Source organism: Dendropsophus ebraccatus, chromosome 2, assembly GCF_027789765.1.
Source record: "Dendropsophus ebraccatus isolate aDenEbr1 chromosome 2, aDenEbr1.pat, whole genome shotgun sequence".
NCBI classification, from domain to species: Eukaryota; Metazoa; Chordata; class Amphibia; order Anura; family Hylidae; genus Dendropsophus; species Dendropsophus ebraccatus.
Window position 1 is genome coordinate 149,368,487 of NC_091455.1, and position 20,085 is coordinate 149,388,571.

General features: G+C 41.7%; 1 protein-coding gene across 27 annotated transcripts in view; it reads right to left on the reverse strand.

Annotated features, from left to right (window-relative positions):
• The window catches only part of LRRFIP2 (LRR binding FLII interacting protein 2), a 104,854-nt gene that overhangs the window by 65,045 nt on the left and 19,724 nt on the right, over positions 1 to 20,085 (reverse strand). For 14 of the 27 annotated variants that reach the window (XM_069958481.1, XM_069958486.1, XM_069958483.1 and 11 more), the window contains exons 3-4: positions 7,758 to 7,844; positions 2,123 to 2,173 (exon numbers count right to left, since the gene is read on the reverse strand). In XM_069958481.1, coding sequence (XP_069814582.1) covers positions 2,123 to 2,173; positions 7,758 to 7,844 — 138 coding nt within the window. The remainder of the gene's footprint in view (positions 1 to 2,122; positions 2,174 to 7,757; positions 7,845 to 20,085) is intronic. The other 13 variants (XM_069958501.1, XM_069958499.1, XM_069958497.1 and 10 more) reach the window with 1 other exon arrangement.

A 20,085-nucleotide genomic window follows, 5' to 3' on the forward strand; every position in this document is an offset into this window, starting at 1 on the left:
GGTCAAACCCGTGGGGCGCCCCCCCTATTCCTGCACATTAGCACCTATTCTCATCATCCCTTAAGCCCCTCTTATTTAAACTTATCCAACTGTGTTCTTTCAAGCGGCAATGGAACCCCGGCCGCCTATTTATCGTTCTATCTATCTAAACTTTCAAAACGACTGAAAGTTTAGTTCATCTATTCCACCGGTTGGACCGAGGTGGGACAACTGGCACCCATGCACAAGTTACTTGAGTGCTGCGAGTTTTTGATTTACTATCTATCTATCTTGTTAGTATTATTAGGACAAGGACTTCTGGAACAAAATTTTAACAAATCTATCTAGAGAAACAAGGGATCTCCTGCAAATTCTTCCACTGTGTCTAACACAGGCTGTTGGGGAAGTTCTTAGGCTGGCATGGTACAGGCAAAGCTAAAGTCCTTCCCTTTTCTCCCACACCCATTAGACAGATGTGCTGTACTGCACTGTGGAGACTGCAACAGAAACTGAAGTGGCATGAACCCAGCACTGGTAGGGGAATGAGTGAAATTCAGGCCACTTACACAGACCGAGAAACACTGTAAATAAACACGAAATCTAGATTTCTAGATGGGCACTCATTTACAGAGCTTACTGCATTGTTCAATGCTTGTGCTGCATAAATAATTGTTAGCCATTTGCTTTAAATAGGCACTGTCAATACCAATATATAATGTTAAATGACCACGGAGGTGATATATTACATCTTTGCAATTTATTTCATTTACTTTTTTGCCTGTTTTCTATATACAGTGGTGCCTTGGATTACGAGTATAATTCGTTCTGGGACCGTGCTTGTAATCCAAATCCACTCTTAAACCAAAGCAAATTTTCCCATAAGAAATCACTGATATGCAGACAATTGGTTCCACACCCCAAAAATAAATATTTATTATTCTGAATAACATGTAAAACAGTTGAAACAAACATTCAGAGACAGCGGAATATGTGATATTATAAGTTACTGTACAGTAATGGAGAGGATGGGAAACACAAGGGCTGAAAGAGACTGCAGGGAGCATGAAGAAATGAGCAGGACACATGTGGGCACATACATGCAGTCCTCTCTGTGTGAGGAGAGAGGGGTTACAGCTATGGAGAGATTACCTCCACAGTCCTGTCCTCTGATGCAAGCCCCAGCCTGAAGTGGATCTGCTATGATTTGGAAGGTGAGGGAGACTTCCTGGGTCAGAGTACATTGCTATAGACCCCGCTATGCAGACCATGCCCCTCCCCCTACTCGCCCTCCCACCCAGTACAGGGAGCTCTTAAACCAAGTCACAATTTTGAAAAACTGTGAGCTCTTAAACCAAGTTACTCTTAAACCAAGGTACCACTGTATAATATATATATATATATATATATATATATATATATATATATATATATATATATATTACAATGCCATATAATTGGCCACTAGGCTAAGCTAGATGGCCATATAGCCTTGTTTTGTTTTTTAAACTTTTCTTGGGACTAATTAAATTACACTTGGTACTTACAAAATTACTTTGACTGGATAAAGAAACAAGGAGTGGGTATTTATTTTTTAGATTCAGAGTCCCTATAATGGTTATTATATGAAATGTACCTTATTAGAGTTTTTTTCCCCTAATAGAGCACCAAATCATGAGCAAGACTGTCTGGCACTGGTTCCCATCTTCTTTAGTCCCACATATAGACACACCAATGATATTTATTTCCTAGTCTTAAAACATCATTTAAAAACAATAACATTAGGTCATTATGTATACAACTTTGGTAAGGACCAGTCCATACACAGGCCTGGAGGTCTCCATTTCAAACACTCCTATAGAAATCTTTATTATTTCCAATTATCCTTTGTTAGACCCTGGCAAACTTGGCACGTGCAGCTTTGCAGCCAATGACTGCTGAACTGCTCACAACAAGGCCTTCTCTGACAGTGCTGCTAAGCAGGCTAAGATATTCCCTATAAAGCAATTTATCAACTGAAAGGACATAACAGCAAGATTTTTGGTGGGCATAACAAGTCAACATGGAACAATCTGTTAGTAATTCACTTCAATCCAACCAGTTAGGGGTCTCAAAGAATCATGCAAAACCGGCACTCTCATCCTACCATCCACTTTTGAATCTGTCCCCATTTTCTATCATGATATCGATGGCTGAGCTAGAAAAGGCAATACTTAAAAAGGTCAGATAGAATAAAATACTTCCAAAACTTAAAATACAGATCTAACAACATAAACATATGTTATGGACAGCTGGAGTATGTTTGGCATATAGTTACCTCATCACTCCCTAGAGGTGATAAATGAAAGGGGGACGGGGGTTCTCTGATTGAGGCTTGACTACTTCTGTAGTTAAAATTCCTTACTAACATGCTCATTAAATAAAGTGAAAGACAGGACTCAGAATGCCCATTCTAGTAATCTGTGAGGATTCAAAAAAACTTACGGTGCATATTGATCTGTTTTGGTATGTTCAATAAGGATTCTGCTAGGGATGTGTTACGGTGGGTCCCTTAGACACTCAATGACATTGTGCGATGAGGAGGAATGGTATACAAAAACATATAGCAGCAGAAATTAATACATACAATTCAGCCTCTTGTTTGACTAAAGCTTCTGTTCATGAAGGAAGAGTATGATGAGCAGAATATTGTATAGCGCTATTAGGTTCCCTAGGTGAACAATACTGGACGGTGTGGGAATATTCTGCCATAACACGGGCTCACAATACTAGTGCAATACTACTGAGAACGTTTTATAAGGGAACTCTGCTGAAGAAGCAAAACGGAGCACTGATCTGAGCAATACTAACAAAGGACAGAGACATTACCCCCCTCGTACAGGTCATTTTTCGAGTAATAATGCTCAGGTTAGCACATATTCCATAGTTACTAGTAACACAATCTCCACTGTAAAATAGGACAAATTTGGCAAAAACGGGAAAAAAACAACAAAAAATGCTTTTGTCATGAAGCCCCGTCCACTTAGCAGATGATAAAAGATCCCTTTTTACTTGAACAAGCACCATGACGTATGATATAAAATAAGGTATGAAAACTGCTACATTTACCCTTTATACCTGTGTAGAGAAGTCAGAATGCAAAAAGGGGGTGACAGGGTCACTTTAAGGACAGAGAGTATAATATACAAACCAACCTAATCCATCACATTATCCAGACACATATGATTTGGAAAATAAGGAACATTTGACTGGTCATACAGTCTTGCTTTAGGTTACCCATTAATCATCATCATATTAGGTATTAAACTGCTGAACATCACATTAGGTATTATTACTGTGAATCACTATCAGGATCCATACCCTGTAGAGCCTCAAATGGAGTGACTACAGGTCTGTATTGCAGACACAAAGGTCTTCCATTTACAGTCACACTACTTTATAAAACAACAATCTTTAAAAAGGGCTTTCAAGGAAATATATAGAATAGAATAACGGCTGTAATTGATTATGACCTTCCAAATAATGAACATGCTGAATATTTACGACCTTAGGGTTCTTTTTGTTCCTACTGTTCACACATGTATGTATATGTTCTTAAAATGGACTGAACGCAGTGACTGACTCTGTGACACCTATGGCCCATCCACAAAACACACTGCTGTACATGCATTTTTTTTTTATAGGATGCTGCTATCCTGTGGTATATACCATCAGGCATATGTTTCTGCTAAACCTTCTCAAGTTGTGCTGCTAAATTGAAAGCAGAGCTGTGGTTGATATAGGCATCAAAGACAGTTTCTCATTTTGTCAGTCTCCTGACTCTCCCCCAATATTTTTAGCGTAGAAGACCTGCTTAATGTGGAAGCTGATAACAGACGCCACAAATTTTCTATTGGATTCTAGACACATATTTCCCAACAAAACTGAAACACTAAAATACACTTATTTTACAGCACAGAATTTATTATGTTAATTATATTAAGCGGATAACACATTTCTGGCTGTTGGCGCTGAATTTTACTTCAATCTTCCAGGTCATGCACCACGACACATGCTTTCTGAGTGTGCCAATATATACAGTACTTGTCCCAAACCTCCATAGGAACATATTCCTAACAATATGCACTGTGTTCACAATGAGTGAAGTATGTGCCCAATAGTGTTAAACAACATTTGACAGCATGCTACATCTGTACTCCAGTTACTAGGAGGAGAAAAGGCCCGGACTGCCTGATATTCCAGTCCAACAAGTTCCTAGACAGTAATGTCACTGAAGACAGAAGGTTCAGATGCACATACATAAAATATTCACAGCCACGAGTGACATTTATAGCTGTGACCTATGAAAACGGTTGCTATAAACATAATCAGAAATTCAGCAACTCTTCAGAAACGTATCCTAACACTTCAGTACACCCAATTTAGGCTTTGGTGGTGTACAGAAACTTACAGTAGGAAAATGACTTCAGGTCCATCAACAAACTCCAGTGAGAATCGGCTAAACACAGCTGCCCTGTAAGCAGGGGGAGCAGGCCAGCCATTTACTCTTTTTTTTTTTTTTTTGTTTGCAGAAATCAATAGTTCAGGCGTTTATAAGAAACTTTGTAATTGGGTTTATTAGGCAAATATGCCATTATCTGCATTTAAAAAGACTTTTCCCAAGTCCCCCTCTCTCCTTTTTGTCATCCGTTGCTCATTATCAGGAAATCTCGACTGTTTTACATCAGATCCTGTCTGTGCTATGGGGGCGGGAGGGGGGAGGAGGGAGATTAGTCGCTAGCAGAGAGTGGAGAACAAAGGATTACACAGCAGGGAGCTGTGTGAAGCTGGTATTCAGAGGTCAGAGAGGTCAGTGCTGATGTCAGAGGAGATAGCCCAGTGATGTAGCTGTAAATTAACACTTTGTGGTTTTGGTGCCTCCCCCTCTTCATACAGAACAATGAAGACAGGGGTGAGAGCTTCAAACTGCTTTTTCATGATAAAAATGCATTTTTTGGCTAATAAACCCAATTACACAGTTTCTTAACATCACCTGTACTATCGATTTCTGCAAAAAATAAATTGACAGTGACACTTTAAAATAACACTGTTGCTGGAGTGCCTCTTTAAAAGCTCCTAATACTGCATAGTTATACCAGTTGGAAGGATGGGCATTCTGAAACATATTGTAGCTCCAATTTGAAAACTCAAGTATATCAGAAAAGTTACAGTGCTGCATGTCATTTTTTCATCACTGGAGGAATCCTTTAAAGAAATTGTCCATTATTGCCAGAAGCAGAGCTGCTACATTTACTGATATAAAGGGAGGAACAGTGATATGCCAGGGGGAACTATGGCTATTAGCTGTTAGGGGTGGCCAGCAAAGGGGGCCGACTCTTCATGATAAATATGGAGTGGGTCTCCAGAATGTGTGGTAGAGAGTGGCCCGTTGGCCCGGACGGGATTCGTTTCTTAACAGGGGGCGGTTTCCTTTGGGGCAGGGGGGGAAAGGCGGATGAGTGGATGAATGATCTTGGGAGTGGGAACCAAAGATAATTTTGAAGTAATCTTTGGTGAGATGGTCACAAAGGTATGGAGCAGAGTGTTTGTGAGAAAAGGCGTGATTTGGCACTGATGCGGGGTGATCAACAAGGGGCTGGCGAGTATAGAATAGAAGAGGATGATTGAATTAGAGGGAGGAGGGGGGTGAACCCTAAGGGGATACAGCTGTATTCAAAACAAGTCCGGGCGTTCTAGGGGACATCTCTTGGCAGGACGTCAGACGAAATGAATGTCGAGTCTGTGATATTTTAGGAGGTCCTCAAGAAGCAAGTAAGATTTCACCAACCAAGGGAAATGGGTTAATATGATGTAAGTTATGGCATTTTGTATTAATAATTGTGGTATTATTTTTAAGAAAATGAATAAAGAAAAAAAAAAAGGGAGGAACAGAGTGCTACCTAGTAACTATCTTTATTAGCACAAGTCCCCTATACTTGGAGGTGAGCAAGATATAAAAAGATAAAAAACAAAGGGGAAGCACAGGCGCTACAGTGGTTGACACTGTTGCAGCGTAGCAGTGGGGTCATGGTTTCAAATACACTAAATAGCCAAAAATGAGGACAATTCTTTCATCCACCACTGCAAACTGGAACATAAAAACATGCACACAGCCATGCAATCTCTATACACAAACAATAATAGCTTTAGTCCAGGCTATACTGAAGAGCTCAGTGACGTAACACAACATCCTCTCATTGCATTTGCCACAAGTCAATATGTGAAATCTCTAAACTGCTAGATTTTCTGTGGGCAACCATAAGTGCTATTATTATGCACTAGAAACGTCTAGGGCAAACAACAGCCTAACCGCAAAGTGGTAGACAGTGCTACAGCAGGGCCACAAAGCACTGAAACACCTCACATGGAAAAATCACCAGTCTGCTCTATTACACTAGAGAATACTAAACTGGCTCTGCAAGTGACATCAGTACAACAACTGTGCATCCGACGCTTCATGGGTTCTCATGGCTGATCAGCTACATACAAGCCTAAACTGACAATGCAAAAGTGTTGAATAAATGGGGGTCAGAAAAGTGGCCCTGGACACTGGTAATACGTTTTCTGGAGTGATACTGCTAGTATGACAACAGAAACTGGGGTTGTCTAATGCCTGTAAAATACCTGGTGCCTCAACTTTAAACATGAACAGGTGGATCCACCATTTCAATAGGGATTTACAATAGGGTCTTACAGATCCCACTTGGTATCACCATAGTTTTGATGGGAAAAACTGAGCTATTCATCATGTCGAATTGGACAATATCTGAAACTGAGGTTCCAAATAGGATTCCTATGAATAAACATAAATAACATAACTCTTATAAAAAATAATGCACTCACAGAAGGTGAGATACATTTTATATTCTTTATTGCATCAGAAATCCCCTTAGGATAGCAGAAACCTGCTCCAACAATATAACCACTTTCTCCCTAGTTATTCAAGGGGTGTTTCCTTCTCAACTAACGTATAGGGCTCATCAAGTTAAATATTTTTGCTAATACATTCTTTTAGCAAACTTACCTCCTTTTCTTCTCCTCCCATTGTTAACAGCTTGCTGTCTTAAAGCATTGGTTGGACTGATACATATATCACCGGTCTGCGCTATTACACACTAGAGAATACCAAACTATAATAAATATACTATATATATAATATATATATATATATATATATATATATATATATACGCACATATACATATACACACACACACACACACACACACACACACACACACACACATACATACATACATACATACACACAGACACATACCAGCCAGACCACTGCTTTTGGAGTGGTGGTAACCGGACAAAGTTTTGAACAATCAGAGGGAAAGAGTGGCCACATCTGGAGAATGAGGTAAGTTTACTAAATGAATGTATTTGCATAGATATTTAGCTAGAGAAGTCCTACAAAATTAACTATGGTTTTTGGTGGCACTTTCTTTCCTTTCCACCTTTCCACATTACTCCTGTTCAGTGGCTCACTGTACAGAAGCACGTCCCAATTGGGTAGTAGTTCTCTGGCAGCCCCACCCTGCATCCCCCCCCCCCCACCGCCATCATTATTCCTCCTAGCAGTCTGATTCCCTGCCCAGCTCATCCCATTAGCAAATTGTAAATCATATACTGTGCAAGTACATTCGAAGTACAAGCACATTTCAGGGAGCCTGCACACACTGGTATGAAAACGTCTATGGGTAGGGATACATAAATGAGTGAGGTTGCAGATTTACCTCTTTTTGCTGTCGCTCCAGCTCTCGCATGCGGATATCTCTTGCTTCTGCCCGGGCTGCTCTCTTTGCTGCCAGCCTTGCCTCTGCCTGATACAAAGAAAACAAGAGTTAACAGCAGTTTTTAAATTATTTTGCTTGGTTAGTAAAATTACAAATATATAAAACTCCTCCACACTTTAACATTAAGGCAGACAAGAATCTACCTTTCATGAACCTTAAGCTGGTTTATGGAGTTTCTCTTTATATAATTAGATCCTAATCGCTTATGTGGGCTCTGCATTTTTTTTTTGCACTGACTGTCTGGGTTTTACCATATGATCAGCATTACCAGGCTTCACCACAGGTCTTTTTCTTGTCACAAAACAATCCTGATTGAGCCTGGTAATGCTGATCACATGGCAAAGCCCAGACAGTCAATACAGACAAAAATGCAGAGCCCGCATAAGCGATTAGGTTCAAATTATGGAAAAAAGAGAAACACAACAAAACTGTGAACATGTGATTAAAGCCATAGGTCAAGTTCAGACAGCATGGTTCTGATGTCTGTTTGCTGATCGCTCTAGGGAGCACATACTAAAAAAAGGATTTGTTACTGATAAAACACTCGTTTAAGGTGTGTTCACACGTACAGGATCTGCAGCAGATTAGATGGTGCAGATCTGCAGCAGATTTGATATCAATGTTACTAAATGACTGAACACAGCATCAAATCTGCTGCAGATCCAGTACGAATGAATGCACCCTTAGGGTATCTTTACATGTACCATATCGCAGCAGATTTGATGGTGCTTCACTTTGATGTCACTTCTTTCGGCGGATAGCGGAATACGCCGGCCCACAAAATGGTGTCTATGGAGCAGACTGAAAGGCGCGCCCATGCGCACGGACACACGACGGAATTCCACGGACATTGTCCACGAGAATTCCGTAGTATGAACCCACCCTTTATGCTCTCGGCGGCGGGTTGCAGGATGCGGCCGGGGATAGGGGATGCTGGATGCGGCGGGGGATGGGGGGGGATGCGGCCGCAGATGGGGGATGCAGCAGAGGATGGGCTAATGCGGCGGCGGGGCTGCGGACAGCGAGGGGTTAAAGCACATATTCACAGCGGGATGTTAATCCCGCTGCGAATATGTGCTATCATAGGGGTGAATGGTACCGGATCCTCAGCGGTTCGGTTCTCGCTTCGCAGAAGTGAGATCAGCTGTGGATCCGGTAGGTGTGAAGGCACCCTTAAGGGGAGTGACTAAAAGCACTTGATCATTCATAAAACCTCAGCACCACTATACAGAATCAATCTCCATGTAGTAAGTCCCTGAAGGGATATAAATGCCTGTTTAGCTGGAAAACATCATGTGTTTCCATGACTCTCTGAGACAAAACAAATACAAGGGAACAGACCCCATTTCTGCGCCAACTAAAAATAGAAAAATGGCATAATAGTTTTACAAGCATCCAAACACATTACCTCATTCTAGCAAATACAACTAAACTTGGGCTGGAGCTTTTACCTCAATCACTGTCTGAAAGCATACTGGGAAATTCTCACACATTTTTTCTTTTTTAGTAAAGCCTTTCACAGCTTAAAGTGACACTGTCACCCCCTTTTTGCATTCTGACTTCTCTACACAGGAGTAAAGGGTACATTTAGCAGTTTTAGCAGTTTAGCAGTGAAAAGTGATCTTTTATCATCAGCAGATTGTGCTAAGTGGGCAGGGCTACACAGGAACAGTGCCACATTGGCCCGTCCCTTCATGACATCATAATCACATAAGCCACGCCCCCTCACCAACCATTGGAAAAGGTTAGCCCACACCAATGGGTGTGGAAGGGACAGGACCTATGTGCCAATGATGCCACAGAGGGGCGGGACCAGCGTGGTGCTGTGGGCGGGGCTAAGTGGTGCTGTTGCCATGAAGCCCCGCCCACTTAGCACAATCTGCAGTTAATAAAAGATCACTTTTCACTTGAACAAGCACCATGACGTATGATATAAAATAAGGTATGAAAACTGCTAAATTTACCCTTTACACCTATGTAGAGAAGTCAGAATGCAAAAAGGGGGTGACAGTGTCACTTTAATGGAGTTATGCTGCGTTTACTCGGAACGATTATAGTTCGAATTTTCGCATTAACGATCGCATTTGAGCGATCATCGTACCGTGTAAACACAGAAAACGATCAAACGACGAGCGAGAAATCATTCATTTTGATCTTTCAACGCTGAAAATTCGCAGATCGCTTTGTGTAAACAGTCTTTCAACGATTTACCCTATGTAAAAGATGGGCTTAAGCGATCTTAAAAACGATTACAATAACGATTTTTCTTACGAACTTTCAAAAGATTTTTCTAATGATTTATTCGTCTAAACGCTGAATGTTATAAAAACCAAATTGTTGCTTCAAAATCGTTAAACGATCGATTGGGCGAATTATCGCTCCATGTAAACGTAGCATTATCCAGAGTTATAAAAACAAGGCTACTTTCTTCCAGAGACAGCACCACTCTTGTCTCCAGTTCAGGTGCGGTTTGCAATTAAGCTCCATTCACTTTAATGGAACCAAGTTGCAAAACCTGCACCCAAACTGGAGACCAGAGAGGTGCTCTCTCTGGAAGAAAGTAGCTATGTTTTCTAACACTGGATAGCTCCTTTGTAGGGTGTCATTAGGAGTCTTCCCTTGAACATTGTGAAGTCCCTTCTGCTATTGGAAAATGAGGTAACTATGGATACAACCAAACAAGGGGAGTTCCATTCACAAGCCCTATAAAATCAGAAGAGGGTTTGTGAACTGACCTCAGTCTGCATGGTCAAATCCATAGTTACCCCATCAAGAGGAGCGACTGTGCACCAATCAGGTGAAGATTTCTAATGACAGGTACCGTTTAGGGCTACGTTCACACAGAGCAAAAGGGGCGGATTACGTGAGGAAATATTTCCGCCTGAAATCAACTGACACTGAATTCCGAGCAGAATGTAAGCAGAATGTAAGCGGAATCCCTGCGTATTTCAGCGCGGAATACTTGAGGAATCAAGTGCTTGCGCTGATTCCGCATGCATTCAGCGAGTATTTGGTGAGTAATAATAGAGGGAGATGCCAACAACAATTTTGCAGACTAGACTATATGGTACCTGAATTTTCTAGAACAGCTCACCTCAGAGCTGGCAGAGGAGAAGGAGCTAAGCTGAGCAGAGAGAAGCTGACCAGAAATGGCAAAACATCACTGCTTTGCAATCGATGAGATGCACTAATTTCAGAGGTATGTATGTATGTATGCATGTATGTTTTTTTTGGGAAACTTTTGCTGTGGTTATATGCTGTGTGCATGCCGACATTGTCATTTCTTTCTTGTGGGCCCCTGGTATCACCTCCTTTGGGTTGTCTTTCCCCATTTCCAAGCTGATTCAGCGCGTAATTTCAGCTTGTATTACGCGCTGAATACGCGCGTATTCCACGCTGAAACAGAAAATCAGAGCCCCATTGGTTTGTATAGGCTTCTGCTAGCGGAAGAATGAACATGTTCATTCTTCTGGCGAAGAGCGGATTAGCCGCGGAATGTTAAGCGAGGAAATTCCACAGTGTGAACTGCAGAGCAGAATTTCCATTCAACACAATGGAAATTAGCTCTGCACCTATTTTAACGGCTGAAATTTCAGCTGCTTTTGCTCTGTGTAAATGAGCCCTAAGGATATGAACAGCTGTGCACTGAATGTTACTTTGTTTCCTGTAAAATAAAGCAACATTCTAAAAAGTCTTCAGCTCTCTCAGGGTAATGGTGAGTGTACACGAAACGATAATTGGCCCGATCATACGATTAACGATGTCGGAGAAACGACAGTGTTTAAATGATCAGCGTTTAGACGGTACGATATATCGTATGGAAAAATCGTTTTGCGATTGTTTTACGCCGTCCGGCCCCCAGCTCATCCGCAGCCCCCTGCGCCGGCTCGATCGCCGCCGCCGCCGCTCCGGTCGCCAGGTTGCCCAGTGCAAGGCAGCACTGATTGGCTGAAGAGGGGAGCCGGGAATTTCAAACGGCTCCTCTTCAGCCAATCAGTGCTGAAGAGGAGCACTGATTGGCTGAAGAGGAGCCGTTTGAAATTCCCGGCTCCCCTCTTCAGCCAATCAGTGCACTTAAGAGCGGAGCCGGGGATGTCTGAAGACCTGCTGTGCGGAGCAGGTAACGTATGACTGTGGACCGGCGGGGGCGATCGGAGCGGCGGTGGACGACCGGAGCGGCGGCGATGAGAGCAGCAGGGGTGGTGATCGAGCCGGCGCAGGGGGCTGCGGATGAGCGGGGGGCCGGGCTGCCGGACTATCGCGTGACGTCTGTTTACACGGAACGATCGGCGAATTTTTTGCGAACGACGATTTGATGACATGTTGAAAGATCAAAACGAACGATGTCTCGTTCGTCGTTAGATCGTTCGCTGCGTTTACACGTACGATTATCGTTCGAATTTGATTGTTATTGCGCAAATTCGCACGATAATCGTTACGTGTAAACGCACCAAGAGTGGATGGGGGGAGGGAAGGTGTCATCATGAAATGACCTAATGTTTAAATCAAGACAGAGATTAATCAAACTATGTAAGTGTGCGTTCACATGTACAGGATCTGGCGCAGATTTGATGGCGCAGATTTGAAGCTGCAATTCTAGGCCATCAAATCTGCTGCGGATCTGCTGCAGATTCAAATCATACCCTTACAGTGAAAGGTGACTTTAGTAAATAGCAAAGACAATAGCATCTCTGCTCCTCACCCAGTTTAGCCTCTAGCCAAAAATGTCTGCATCCTGCAAGGGTTAACAGTGTGAGGTGTAATTTATTGGAGAGCAGCACTGAGCTGAGCACTACAGTGAAAGGCTCCTCTCCTATTCTGTGGCAGTCACATTTCTAACATGTTTGTCATAGTTTGCATAGTAGCAGTTCTTACTAATAAAAAGTCCATGAAGCAAGACCAAGATACATTTCCTCCACAAACTAGGATATCAGGATTTTTAGCACTTCTGAACAGCCATAGCCCTAAAACAGTAACTAACGTTCAAGAACTAGGCTAAAGTCATGGACTTTGCCATTGCATGTGCATATTTCATGAAGTCCAGGTGCTATGCCTTACATATACAACCAGCCTTTGGATTGTTTTCATCAATTATTAACAGTGCACATGTTTACAATTTCAGTGACTGTAACCTACATACTACAAGGGGGATTATGGGCTGAAATCCAGGGAGGGGGAATACCTAGAGGAGGATACTACCAACTGGGGGAGCAGCACTAATTTCCAGAAAAAAAAAATTACTTAACTACTATGTGGATGCCCAGAGGGGACCTAACTACTATGTGGATGCACAGGGGGGACCTAACTACTATATGAATGCACAGGGGGGACCTAACTACTATATGGATGCACAGGGGGGACCTAACTACTATATGGATGCACAGGGGGGACCTAACTACTATATGGATGCACAGGGGGGACCTAACTACTATATGGATGCACAGGGGGGACCTAACTACTATATGGATGCACAGGGGGGACCTAACTACTATATGGATGCACAGGGGGGACCTAACTACTATATGGATGCACAGGGGGGGGGACCTAACTCATATGGATGCACAGGGGGGACCTAACTCATATGGATGCACAGGGGGGACCTATTTACTATATGGATGCACAGGGGGGACGTAACTACTATGTGGATGCACAGGGGTGACCTACTATATGGATGCACAGGGGTGACCTAACTACTATATGGATGCACAGAGGGGACCTAAGTACTATATGGATGCACAGGGGGGACCTAACTACTATATGGATGCAGAGAAGGGACCTAACTACTATATGGATGCACAGGGGACCAAACTCTTAAATGGATGCACAGATGGGGCCTAATTACTGTATGAGGCACAGTGATGATTAACTATTATATGGATTCACAGAGGGTCTTAACTACTATATGGTGTTGTTAGTACTATTAGCCTTGGTTTACAGGATTCTAGTAATGGTATGGTGGTATCAGTCCCTATGTGATCGTAATAGTGGTGACCATGATGTAGTGATAATATTTGTTTTTAATGTACTGGTATTATAGGAAATATTGGTCGTATGTTGACTGGAAATGGTTAGTAACAGAGTGACGGTATGGTGATCTGTATGGTGAATATATGGAATTAGTGCCATTTTGCCACTTTCACACACTAAGTCCTCACAGAGCTACATATTCTGATCTTCCACAAAGCATGCAGTTAACAGGGCACCTACAACCCTCCAACTACAAAGCGTGCAAAAACTGAGGATCCATGTCCATGATGTGCCAGGTCCTTTCCATCAATAAACAGTCTCCTTAAAGTGTAACTGTCATTTTTGTGAAAAGAATAAATATATAGTCAAAGCGATTTTAAGAAATTCTGTAATAGGTTTTATTTACCAAAAGAGTTTCCTTCTGTACTAAAAAGGTGTTTTTCTTGCTCCCCCCTCACTTCAGAAGAAGCAGGATTTCTCTGTCCATAATGTGTCTATGGAGAGGGAAGGGGCTTAGAGGAGTGAGTGAGCACGGAAGAGCCCTGCACAGCACATCACCCTGCCATCTTCTCTCAGCAAGTTCCTAGATAAGCACTGACCTTTCTGACCTCGGAATCCAGCGTTTTAGGTGCCCAGACAGTCTACAAACAGCTGAACTTCATGTCTCCTCTTCCTGTGCACTCATCTCCCTCGGCCCCTCCCCCCTTCATAGGATATAATGGAGAGAGCAGAACCCGTCTTCACTGGCTTCTTTGTAATGGAAACGGGTTTGCCTGATAATGAACAGATAAGAAGTGAGGGGGGAGGCTTGGAAATTGCTTTTTGGGTCCTATTACACGGAGCGATCTTTAACGATTAACGACAAACGAGATTGTTTATCGTTAACCTGAAATCGTTCACCATATTACACTGAACGATGGTCGATAGTTAAGATTGTTACTACGATCGTTATTGTGATTGTTACTAAGATCATTTATTCCTTCTGATCCCAGCAAAACAATGTGCAATTACACTGACCGATTAGTGAAAATATGCGGAACTTGAGCGAACGAATGTGGAATTACAGCGAACGATTAGCAAACGATCAATAATTTTAGGTTCAGATCTAAATCGACAAACGATTTTTCGATCGTTGCCTGCAATTACACAGAACGATCAGTTAAATTTGAACGATTTAACGATTTTACGCATGATAATCGTCCCGTGTAATAGGGCCCTTTGAGTGCAGAAAGAGGCTTTTTTGCTTAATAAAACCTATTTTAGAGTTTCTTAAAATCGCTTATACTACTGATTTCTGCAAAAAAATTAAATAAAAATTACAGTTACGCTTTATTACATCATGTCCCAACATCTGAGGACCACACGTGGACTGTGGGATCTTCATACAGAGCACAACAGCTGATCACTAAGCATTGAATGCTATATATAGGACAACAACTTTCGAGTTTCAAAATTTAGAAAGGGAGCTAGCTGCTGATAGCAAAGCCGTCTGCTAAGCCACCATGACATATGTACCTATTTGTCCATTTTATCAGCAATGAGAGTAATATCTAACCTACTGACTTAGGGCTCGGCCACACTAGCATTTTCTTTTTTTCTAACGGATCCGTCCATATTAATTTTTAGATGAGCATAAACTAATGAGCAGACTGATTGCAAAATGTTCATGTTCATCCGCTTGCATCAGTTTATTTTTCATGGTTTCTTGCTTCTTCTGCGCATGCTCAGTGAAAAAAAAATGATAAAAACTGTTAACTTGCAAACGGATGTGAACGGAAATACCTTCCGTTTAGATCTGTCCTTAATTACTACAGTGTAAAAAAAAACGGAAGTGCACTTTCCGTTCGTGATCCATATTTTGAAACTGAAAGAAAAATACTGCAAACAATTTTTTTGTCCGTTCAGAAAAACGGAACTTTAACGGATTGGATGCAAACGGAGCACTATTTGGTCAAACGGAGCACAATAATATATCATTAAAACCTATGGGGATAACGGATCCGCCAGTTTCCGTTTTGCTAACTTCAAAGCGGAAAAGGTAGACGGAATGGTGCCGGATGTTCAAACGCTGATGTGAACCTAGCCTTACTGTTCTGAGTTACTGAAACATATAAGGCAGTGTTCACATTTGTCTGTTAATCCAAAGCCGAAACAGGCAGAAATACTAGATGAAACGGGATGGATCTGTTACATCTGGTGGCCCATCTGGTAACCCCTAGGCTGAACCGAGGCATGGTGCCAGACCTATGAACAAACCAACATTACTTGCCTTCTGGTAAGGCTGTGCTGCACACAACCGTTTTCTTTATATATAAAAATACGGGAAATGGTGTTATAGGGAAATGGTGGGAGGTGATACCAGTCACTGAAAGCACAGGTTACAGACTGGTTAAACAGTAGCAACGATGTTCTACTCACAAGCAGTCCTTGGGCTGGAGTATTAGGCCCCGGAACATGACAGGTTCTGACCAAATTCTATCTGCTGCATGTGAAAAGTATTTCCAAAAATCTTATTCACAATGCTGTTATATAGTCTGCTGCGGATTTACCACATCTAAACCTGAGACAGAAAAAGCATAGCAGAATGTACCCACGTGACATGACCCTAAGCCCTGTAGAATGTGCAGGTACAGAAGACTAGCCCCAGAGTTTGGATGGGATGTGTCAGGCTGCTGCCAGCATCTATAAATAGGCCTATTCTTGCACTGACATTTTTGCTGCAACTGCTGGGAAGGTTTTTGTAGTTTATAAAGAAAGAATAGGAAATGTCCCCAGAACTGGGAAACACATCCATTCCAGTAAAATCCCCAAACTGAAAGTACTTCACAAGGCGAGAAGACTGGAGAATGGAGGAGGGGAAGGAATGTACACGGCATTTCTGCTGTCACACAGCTAATATACTGTAGTCAAGAAATGAATGGTGTATTCCACTGGGTACAGACATATAAAGCGGAGAGAAAATAAACCACAGCAACACACCTAGGGCAGTGGTTTAACACCTCTAATGTAACTTCTAGGCTATGTTCACACATGCATTATTAGTGGACTAATGCATCATTTAATTGCAGTAATAATCATTTCACTGCAGTACAGCATCATTTCATCACTTTAAATTGCTTGCTAGCTGTCCTTCATTGCCTTAAAGGGGTTATCCAGCGCTACAAAAACATGGCCACTTTTCCCCCTACTGTTGTCTCCAGTTCAGGTGCGGTTTGCAATTAAGCTCCATTTACTTCAGTGGAACGGAGTTTCAAAACCCCAAACTGGAGACAACAGTAGGGGTAAAGTGGCCATGTTTTTGTAGCGCTGGATAACCCCTTTAATGTGACAAAACTCAAAAGCGTGCAAACATACCGTTAGTAATGCACACGTCTATAGCTGAACACTAGCGTGAACATTCAAACAGTGTTGGAGCTCCCTACATGATAATTGTGATGCTGGGAGCTCCAATGTCCACTTTGCAGGACACTGTCCGTACACAATAATTTATGTACAAAGCTAGTGGGCACAGTTATGAATCAAAAAAAGAGTGCTAAACCAATTCATATAAATAACACATACCCTCCTAAAGAACTAAAGCACATGCACAAAATGGTAGCACATCAACAATTCTTTTATTACAACACTATCATAAATACAAAATAATACAATTATGCAGGGGTATTACAATAAGGGAGACAAACCCCAAATCTTACTCTACATTAAAAACACTTAAAATGTCACTATGAGTCCCACTGGCGTTCCAGCTAGGACTAAACCACCAGCCTGACCCTGGACTGTATGTACAATTTTAGGCTGGGTTCACACACAGTATATTTGAGGCTGTATTTGTGAGGCTGTATAGCAACCAAAACCAGGAGTGGATTGAAAACACAGAAAGGATCTATTCACATAATGTTGTAATTGAGTGGATGGCTGTCATTTAATGGCAAATTTTTGCTGTTATTTTAAAACAACGGCTGTTATATTGAAATAATGGCAGTTATTTACCGTTATATGACGGCCATCCACTCAATTTCAACATTATGTGAACAGAGCCTTTCTGTGTTTTCAATCCACTCCTGGTTTTGGTTGCTATGAGGACCTGACTTGAGGACCAAATACAGCCTGAAATATACGTAGTGTGAACCCAGCCTTAAAGTCTAACAGATCTGCCTAGGCAGAGTCCCTGTATAACATGACATAGCCACAAAATGGTGTACACATGAAAAAAAAAGTAAGGAGAAATCACCATATACAATCCATTAGAATGTAGAAAAAAGGTCAGATGGGAAAGGAGTCACCCCACGAGTTCCGCCGCCTAGCCTACATTCTAATGGATTGTATATGGTGATCTCTCCTTACTTTTTTATTTCATGTGTACACCATTTTGTGGCTATGTCATGTTATACAGGGACGCCTGTGGGACTCATGGTGACGTTTTAAGTGTTTTTTAATGTAGAGTAGTATTTGGGGTTTGTCTCCCTTATTGTAATACTCCTGCATAATTGTATTATTTTGTATTTATGATAGTGTTGTAATAAAAGAATTTTTTATGTGCTACCATTTTGTGCATGTGCTTTAGTTCTTTAGAAGGGTAACTGTCCGTACACAGACATGCGGACATGTGCATTAGCCCTAAAAGGGTTTTTTAGACTAAATAAACTGATAAGCGATCCATAGGATCCATTTACACAGAAAGATTATCTGACAGATTATCTGCCGAAGATTTGAAGCCAAAGCCAGAAACAGACTATAAATAGAGATCTGGTCATAAAGGAAAGCCTGAGATTCCTGCTCTTTTCAAATCCATTCCTGGCTTTGGCTTCACATCTTTGGCAGATAATCTGTTAGATAATCTTTCTGTGTAAATGGACCCATATGAAAACTCATCAGTCACTAATCAGCAAGGTTCCAACACCTGGCACCCCCGCTGATCGGCTGTTTGGCTCCATTCATTGTGTATTGGTGACAACACATAACTGCAGCTTAGCTCTTGTTACAGGTCACCACTATACAGTGAATGAATTGGCTTCTGGACCCATTTACTGTGTAATTTAGGCACCGAAGTGTTGTCTGAAGAGCAGAAAAGGTCTAACTTGTTTTGCCTCCTGGCCTTTACTTCCTTCATCTGGCCATATAGGAAGGAGAGGGGGTGATGCTTGTGACATCCTTCCAAGACAGCCAGAGTTGGATGTGGAACAACAGGGAGCAAAACAAGTATCACCTTTTCTGCTGCTCCCTAAAACAAACCCTTTAAGGAACCAGCCAAACTACATGAACACTTAAGGTGCTTCTTAGACCTCATGTGCTTCGATACTATATACCATGGACTTTTATTCTGCTGAGACAATGTAGTGACATAGCCCTTGAAAACCAAAGATGCGGTGCTGCTGCTATAGTAAAAAACAAGAAAGCAGCCATACTTAAGTGTCTACGCTCCCTAGAACTAACCCTGGTCAACTGCTCACTGGCTGCGGCAAGACAGCACAGTGATTGGTTCAGCAGGCCGTCAATGAGCGGGGGACCAGAGCCGAAAGGCATCATTGGGAGTACAGACAGGTGCACATGACTGCGTTATTGTTTTCTACAATGTTTGGTTTTACATGGCTTTGTCAATAATAATTGCAGTAGACTAAAAATTCCGCTGTAAGAATAGAGTGCCATAGACTTTAATGGTACTCGCAACAGATTTCACTGCAAAACAGGAAATCTGCTGCGGAAAAATAAGTGTGAAGGCACCCTTAGGGTCCATTTAGATGTACAGGACCTCCAGTACATTTGACGCTGCAGATTTTATGCAGTGTTCCATCGGAGCTGTGATTGTTTCCTATAGTCAGTTTACACACTGTGTAATGCAGCAGAGCCCAGATATGCCAGCACAGTGCTTACTGATTCAGCGCTCAGTTTAGAGTAAAAAATGACCAACTGCATATCTACAGAGCACTGACTTGTCCAAACTTATGTAACCAAAAGAAAAACTGGTAAAATATTGGAAAGCAACTAAAGAGTACAGAAAGAAAAAAGCCTAAGAACAACTGTACATCCACAAATGATAAAAATTTTAGTTTTTTTTAAAGCTATTGGAACTAAAAGAAAAAAAAAACTATACACAGCATAAAATGCAAACTCATGAAGGGAGATCATGGTGAATGAACCCTCCCTACCATTCCATAGCTAAACAAATACCTATGGTTCCCTCCTCTATATGATACAAAATATACATACATAAAGATATTATTTGAGCATGTGTACAAACAAATGTGAAAATATAAATCAATGCAATCTGAAATAACAGTAATCTTGTACACACTATGCATGT